This window comes from Arachis ipaensis, chromosome B04, assembly GCF_000816755.2.
Source record: "Arachis ipaensis cultivar K30076 chromosome B04, Araip1.1, whole genome shotgun sequence".
NCBI classification, from domain to species: domain Eukaryota; kingdom Viridiplantae; phylum Streptophyta; class Magnoliopsida; order Fabales; family Fabaceae; genus Arachis; species Arachis ipaensis.
In genome coordinates, this window is record NC_029788.2 from 629,158 (window position 1) to 636,740 (window position 7,583).

At 37.1% G+C, this 7,583-nt stretch overlaps 2 protein-coding genes across 2 annotated transcripts; both read right to left on the minus strand.

Annotated features, from left to right (window-relative positions):
* On the minus strand, positions 398-1,691 carry LOC107638379. The gene is made up of 2 exons (XM_016341614.2): positions 1,385-1,691; positions 398-918 (listed from the first exon to the last, which is right to left on the minus strand). The coding sequence occupies exons 1-2, from the start codon at positions 1,621-1,623 to the stop codon at positions 723-725; spliced, it is 435 nt and encodes a 144-aa protein (XP_016197100.1). The 5' UTR covers positions 1,624-1,691; the 3' UTR covers positions 398-722.
* LOC107638377 (uncharacterized membrane protein At1g16860) lies at positions 3,195-7,014 on the minus strand. Its single transcript, XM_016341612.2, has 5 exons — positions 6,725-7,014; positions 5,042-5,998; positions 4,629-4,784; positions 4,110-4,321; positions 3,195-3,786 (listed from the first exon to the last, which is right to left on the minus strand). The coding sequence occupies exons 2-5, from the start codon at positions 5,915-5,917 to the stop codon at positions 3,594-3,596; spliced, it is 1,437 nt and encodes a 478-aa protein (XP_016197098.1). The 5' UTR covers positions 5,918-5,998; positions 6,725-7,014; the 3' UTR covers positions 3,195-3,593.

The following is a 7,583-nucleotide window of genomic DNA, read 5'->3' on the forward strand; positions in this document are numbered from 1 at the left end:
TGATCACTCAAATAAATCAATAGTGCAACCAAATTTCTCATATTCTTCTGTTTACCTTTTAATGATTATTCAAATATTTAAATTTCATTTGCTAACAATTTAAAATAACTATACACCTTACTAATTTGAGTCTAAATTCTATATATTTCATATTATATATTGAATACAAGATAGTTACTTTCACGTGATAAAATATAAAACCAAAAAAAATGACATAAGCATTTATATTATTGCATATTTTATACTTTAAATTAAGGGTGCCCTTAAATTAACTAATATTTATTTAAATATAAAAAATGTTAATCACCTAGTGATTGAGAAAACAAATTTTGTTAACGGGAAATATAAAAAAAATATTTTTATTTATAATATTATATTAATATCTACAGATCACATCTTGGGCCACAGAAAAAGAGGGGTGAAACTACAGAGTACAGAACTACAGATCACGTGTGAGAGGGTTCAGTGGTCCACGAGACCACAGCACAATACACTTATACACACTTATCTGGGATGGACGTGAAAGTGAAATGACAAAAATAGACATGAAGGTGGAGCTCTTTCTAATATTCTGTTTGACTATTATTTGTGCTTTGCCTCCATTCCATGATCGCTAGTGACTAATGAGGAGCCGGTTTTCTTTTTTATGTTTCCAAAAGGAATCTTCCAGCACACTGCCGTTACATTAATATTGTGCATGAATAATTTTCGTCGAAGAAGAATCAGAGCTCGTTCCTTTTATGATCTTGATCATCAGTATCTAAAGCGGAGAAGGTACTCTTGACCTTTTCTGCAGCTGACTTGGCAGCATCTTCCACTGCGTCTTTGCTGCTTCCTAAGCTCTTTGCCACCGCTTCTTTCACCTTCTCACCTGCTCCCTCTCCCTCCTTATCTCCCACTCCTCCTCCGCTTCTAAAACTGTATTTTTTTTCATCAATCCATCATCATCATCACTTTCCATACATCACATCATTAGTCCACAATAAATATTCTTAATAATTACGCATACATGAGAGCAACAAAGAAACATGCAGGACGTTACAAAATAATATTATTTTAAGAGGAGTATTATTTAGCTTTTTTTTTTTTGGTTTCTCATGGTATCCCTAAGGACTAATCCGTCGCAGATCTGAGCTCCATTTAAGAGTCTGTCACTGGTCAATAAATTGCTGTATGTACAATGCAGAATTCAAACCCCGACACTTGCTTAAGCGGACGAGTGAACTGACCACTCGACCAACCCAAGTTGGTTAGGTGTCTAGTGTAGCTAGTTGATTGATAATCTAATGTGAAGAGAACCAGCTATACAATATCCCATCCTAACCTTTGTTAAAATAAAATATGTGGCTGATACTTTGAAATAAATGAAGAAAATGTTACTTACTCAATGTTGGGAGGAAATAAACGCGTATATGCATCGTTAGCAAGGGCCTTGAAGAAGCCCCAATACTGGGTAACGCTTGTAGTGAAGAATGCAGAATAGATATTGTAGGCGTCTCTAGGTCTCTGCCACTTCCACAAACATTGTTTTTGCTTCTTATTATGCTCTTCGTTATTGGCCAAACAAGTAGAGCACAAAAATACCAAGATGCACACTAACCGCACTTTAATTTTAATATCCATAGTGATCCAATTCGCTGCAAACAGAAATTAAAGGCCATTGCCATTTAAATTTAGTAAAACAGAAAGTAAGTGCTTCACGTACTTACTTCCTTTCCTTGACACGTTTGTGATTTGCACCAACACGACGCCGTTCGGTGCCTAAACGTGGCTTTTCCGCGTTGTTGACGCTTCTATGCACCAACACGTTTCACTCTTCTTTATATTAATAGTGTACACTTCATTATGCACCAACATGTTATATTTATCTGATTTTTTCTAAAATAATATATAGTTTATTATCTATGATGTGTTAATTTTAGTGGAATAATAATTTAATTAATTATCTAATTAAAAATTAACATGTCATATAAAATAAATTACATATTATTTTAAAAAGAATTGGATAAAATTCACCATATACATTTTCAGCGACTTGTCACGGCCTTGGACACACTCCAACGCTACCGTGCCGGCACTCGGACTTACTCAGACGTCCTCGTCGCGTTCTGTTCATGATAGCGCTCTAGGTGTTCTTGAAATTGCTACAGATCTTCGCGAGTTTCCCAGCTAGCTTCAGTTATCGGGAGCCCTTTCCACTTGATCAAGTATTGGATACTTGGTGGTACTCCTCTTCGTCGCACGATGCGATTAGCTAGGATCTCTTCGATTTCTTTGTCAAAAGATCTAATCACCACAGGCGGAGCACGACTCGAGTTGCCTCTACTCGGTTCGTCTTGGTCCTCATGATATGGTTTAAGCATACTCACATGGAAGACCGGGTGGATCTTCATAGAGGGAGGGAGTTGTACTTTATAAGCAACCTCCCCAACACGTCCAATGATCTCAAATGGTCCTTCGTATTTGCGGATTAAACCCTTATGAACCTTGCGAAAGGCTTTGAATTGTTGTGGAAGAAGTTTGATCATTACCTTGTCTCCCACTTGATAACTTGCATGCCTCCTCTTCTTATCTGCCCATTTCTTCATCCTCTTGGCAGCTTTGTCGAGGTAAGAACGAGTGACATCTACTTGTTCTTCCCATGACTTAATCATATGATAAGCTCCAGGGCTCTTCTCTGAGTAAGAGGAAGAAAGAGAGTGAGGCGTAAGCGGCTGTTGTCCAGTCACAATCTCGAACGGACTCTTCCCTGTAGACTCACTCCTTTGCAAATTGTATGAGAACTGAATCCTACCACAACTCTCTAAATGTTTCTAGATTATTCCATATCACTCTTTATACTTCTATATACATCTACACTCTTCTAGAATACTCTATGACCTTCCAGAGTCTTCTAGAACCTTCTAGGGTATTCCGGGACCTTCTAGGACATTCTAGAACGTTCCGGAACCATCTAGAGTATTCTCAAACACTCCAGAAAACTATTCAAACACTGTTAAATCTAACCTTCTAAAATTTTCCGTGACAGACTTCATTCTAACAAATTCATTTGAAAAGAAAAATACAAAGGATAGATAGCAAAACCATAGATTTTTTTTCAATGAGACAATGACTTCTCTGACATCTGTCCTGATAAACTCGTTTGGAAAAAGAACAAAAACAAAATTGCAAAATACAAAGGATAGCTAGCATTGGGTGGCGGAAAATAAAGCCGGTTGGTTATACTCATTCTTTCATCATTCAGTTCATCACCTACCTACTTGACAAATAGAGCCTTCAATGTTTAAGACAGCAAAGTCCATCTGAATACAACCTCTCACTATATAAAGCAACATCCATTAAAAGGGTATAGAATCCCTTAAGGAAAAATAAACGAATAAGAATTTTCCATTAGCTATACAGCAAACTAAAGAAAAGTTTTGCGGGTGGATCAAAAGGGGTAAAAGATCATCACACTTAACCAACAACACTGCTTACAAAAATACAAACAACATCAATCACCACCACCACCTTCAATTTCCTGACATGGGAAGAAATGTTTTCTTTAGAGAAGAATACCTATAAGGTTACTGGAGAGGATAAGATAGACATAACTACACTGGAATAACATCAATCTTGGAGGTATCTTCACATCTCAAAACAATACCCTCAAGGCTTGCCGGAAATATACATTTCGCCCATTGGCACCCGGTCGTCAAAGGCTCAGGCGGTGGCACAATCATAAGCACATTGTCGTTTCTTTGAACTACGCCCATTACACTAACTGTGCTACCTTCTTTGATGTACCTGTAAAAAAGATCAATGACAGTTTCATCAGAAAATGAAAATCCATCCCCATCTCGGGATATCCCAGCTTCAACATCTTAATGCGTTTTGCTGCCATACAATGATTATTATCATGAGCATATAATGCTTAACATGAATGGTATTTTCAAAATCAGATGATTATTGGCCAACTCACGGCATTACTAGCAACAATTAATGGTATCACTAGAAAAAAGAATGCCTAGCTTCCATTCTCAACAACAAATGCAGCAGGATTAAGTGTTTCATTTTACACCAATTTTACCCGGAAAATATCAACTCTTCAATAAGATAAAGTACATTACCCTTCTTTTAACTGCATTATACGATCATCACTAGAAAGCTTTCTCTCCCCTAACCATCGAAGAAACTCAGGGGACATGTCTTTATTGGCTGGATTGACATCAATTACAATAGAATCATCGACATAAGGCGTCACCCTAGCACCATAGCCTGTTTTAACCAAAGCTCTCAATCCAGATTGGAAATCAGATATGTAAAAGTCCACCACATGCCTCTGCATTGAATAAAAGGCAAGGTAATAATATTAATGGCTTTATCACAATCATTGAATATTAGATGGGAAAAAAGTTGAAAAGAAATAACCATTTAATATGTATAATGAACCAAAGATCTTCACTGAAGATTATAAGGAAACAGAAGACATTATAAAACTGTTCACAGGCAAAGTATTTTCTGTCAGAAAGCATAGTATCTAATTCACTTCCATGGCCAATGCACATCAATAAGTGCTCAATAGTTATCAAACTTAGAATTTAGCAATCTGAAGAAAATGTTACACACACCAAAATAAAGACAATTACCTCTGCCGATCTGAGTCCCCATGTAAAACGGCGATGTTTTGGATTAGCCGCTTTTGAATCCCATCCTCGATATTCATATAAACTTGTAGATGTATATACACATCTGGGAACTTTTTGGAAAGAAGACTCCAGTGGCACATTACCGCAAGTAACCACCTTCAAAAGGCTCAATATATCATTGGTCTATTCCGTCAGTAATGCACATTTAACAACATAAACAAGAACCGGAAAGATAGATTTCTCGATATTCTTTACATGTATATCACTTATCAGGCAACCCCAATGGGAAATGAAGAAATGGATATTAGAACATGCGCTTAATGTGTGTGTGTATGCGTGCCTGTTTTCTCGAGTCTATATATATGCTGCATTAATTGTATTATATATGCATATTTAAATACTGTAATACATACCCCGGAGACCTTCACAAATTGCCCATTCTTGGCAGTTCTAAGCTCTGCATCTGGATAGCGAGAAATGAAACCAACAATGGCTTTCCTCCCGCAACAACTGTTCCAAGTAAACAATGCAGCGACAGCAGCAAAAAGAACAACTACAACAATGAGGAGAATGGCATTGTGAACAGCTCCAAGAATGAAACCTCCGGCTATGAATCCCATGACAAAAATCAGAATCACAGACCACAATATCGGCTTGGGGAAGTTCCTCCTGAAAGAATACTCATCATCAAGGCTGAGAGTGGTCACAGCTGGATTGTGAGCTATAGAGGAAGTATGTGACTTCATAGATCCTGTAGACTCTAATGGACCAGACACCTTCCTTGGAGCCCCAGATGAATTCAGTGGACCAGATGTAATTAGACCAGTTGTAGGAAGAACAGGTGGAATTGGACCAGAGTTTTGGCGTGTAACTCCACCAGATTGAGGGCCAGATGACTTCTTAACCGGTTCCCCATGTTTGTTCAGTGGACCAGAATTGGTCTTCTTCATTGATGCTGAAGCAGACATGCCTCCAGCAGATAAGTTGCCTGATGTAACATAAGCAGAACGAGCTGCTGCATTTTGCATGATAGGTCCAGAATGTGAAGCGGCACCTCCAAATGATCCAGTTCTTGAAGGAGCACTATTTAGCGGACCGGATTTTCGAGATTTAGAACCATCCATGGGGATATCAAACATTTTCCCCAATTCTCCGGACTTCTTGATGTCACCACCAGTATAAGGCATGGCAACTGAGCTCATCGTTGGAGTCCTTTCTTTCGGCTGCTCAGGCCGGCCCGATACATATAAGCCATTGCTGAGCTGATGAGATGGGAATCTGGAACCCATCGATCTCTCTTAAAAGCAGCCCAAAAGAGGCAACTATCTAAAGAACCGAACCGTTATGCTGATAGGATGTTTAAAGTAATACTGCAAAACAGTCAAGACAATCAAAAGTGATCCTTAGCAATAATTCCAGACTTCAAAGTATCCTATTATTCTTCAGGTGTTCCCAAAACCTATGAAATAAGCCATATTTTTCCTAAAATGATAATTGTCATATTCAGTTTCAGAAACCAGAATTAAAACTCGGAATAAAAGGCAGTAGAATCACAATGCTGGGTATACTAGTACAAGTTGGCCGTATTAGTTCCATTTTCGAAAGTTATTTAATTTCGATGTAATAATAGAGTTTGCTAAAACGATTACTAAGAAGAATTACTGAAGACAAAATGAGTCAAGGAAACAGGAAAAACAAGATTGAAGTCGTTTGCTTGAATCCCAGGAGTTAAACCTACACAATAGAACACGCGATAACTCTATATATATGAGCAATCAAATAAAATCCACTCATCGAAGCTCACTTCTAGGTTCTGTCTAATCCGTCCAAATAAATAAGGAAAAACGAATGTAGAAACTTGTTCATCAGCTCAAATTAAAATATTTCAATTCAAAGCAATCTATATGCAAAGGAAGAAAAAATAACTAAAAAATGATGGCTTAAATAAAATAAAGAAAATATTTGAAGAGAATTAAAGGGTAATGTTAGTGGATCTGAAGAAAAGGGGAATGTGGATCTCTGGATCTGGGAAGGAATGGCGAAATGGATAAGCCTCATTCGAATAAGATCTATACGATTTGTAGCAGCTGGCTTACCTAAAGAGTAAGATTGCACAAGAACAAGAATCAGCGAAGATGAGATCCCATCTTCTTCACTGGAGTCGCCATATCTCTCTCTCTCTCTATCTCTCTGTGTTTCTCTCTCTAAGCAGCAGGCATTGGCAATGGCAAACCAACAACTTAACTCAGCTCACTAATTAAATTAAATCAAATATCAAAAACACAAAGGGAGGTTAAAACTTAAAAGTGTTGAGTGAATACAGTCTCTCTCTCTCTCTCTTGAAACAGCCGCAACAACTGGTAGGTTGTCTCGTCCCGCAAAAACCACCAAACCAAGCAACATAATATAATTTCCTTTTATTATTTATTTATTTACTTTCCATGTTTCATTATTATTAAATAAATATTTACTCAACCAAACACATACACACAACACAAGACACAACCAACCAACTTCTTTTTCTTTTCATACATTAATAAATAATAGGAAAAGTCTAGGGCCAGCAATTTTATTGAATTTTAGTCGCATGTAACCAACAGAAAAAAGTGAATCATTAGATGAAATTTCACACTAATCTCACACCATTAAATCATTATTGATGACTATTGGATAGCTACCAATCACAAAAGTTGTTGGTGCTCTAGTATTGCTCTAAATAATAACCATCTCAATTCTCAACCAATAATTTCATCCTTCAAAACTAGTATTTTTATTTTTTGGTTTCACTAGCTTCAAACAGCTAAAATGATACTCATAGAGTCATAGTTTCTTTGCATTGTTTTAATTTGCTTACGATTTTGAACAGAAGCAAAAACAGAAGCTTCTACGTCTATCACAACCATTAGTTTAACACTAACTATTTTTATATTATAGCACGCACAATCTTCTGTATCA

What these genes read in the sequence shown, in the direction of transcription:
- LOC107638379 (XM_016341614.2), bottom strand. Translation starts at nt 1,623, where the DNA reads ATGGATATTAAAATTAAAGTGCGGTTAGTGTGCATCTTGGTATTTTTG. An exon ending in TTATTTCCTCCCAACATTGA is followed by an intron (nt 919 to 1,384) that starts GTAAGTAACATT and finishes AAAAAAATACAG; the next exon opens with TTTTAGAAGCGGAGGAGGAG.
- LOC107638377 (XM_016341612.2), bottom strand. Translation starts at nt 5,917, where the DNA reads ATGGGTTCCAGATTCCCATCTCATCAGCTCAGCAATGGCTTATATGTA. An exon ending in AATTTGTGAAGGTCTCCGGG is followed by an intron (nt 4,785 to 5,041) that starts GTATGTATTACA and finishes AGCCTTTTGAAG; the next exon opens with GTGGTTACTTGCGGTAATGT. An exon ending in GGGGACTCAGATCGGCAGAG is followed by an intron (nt 4,322 to 4,628) that starts GTAATTGTCTTT and finishes TATTCAATGCAG; the next exon opens with AGGCATGTGGTGGACTTTTA.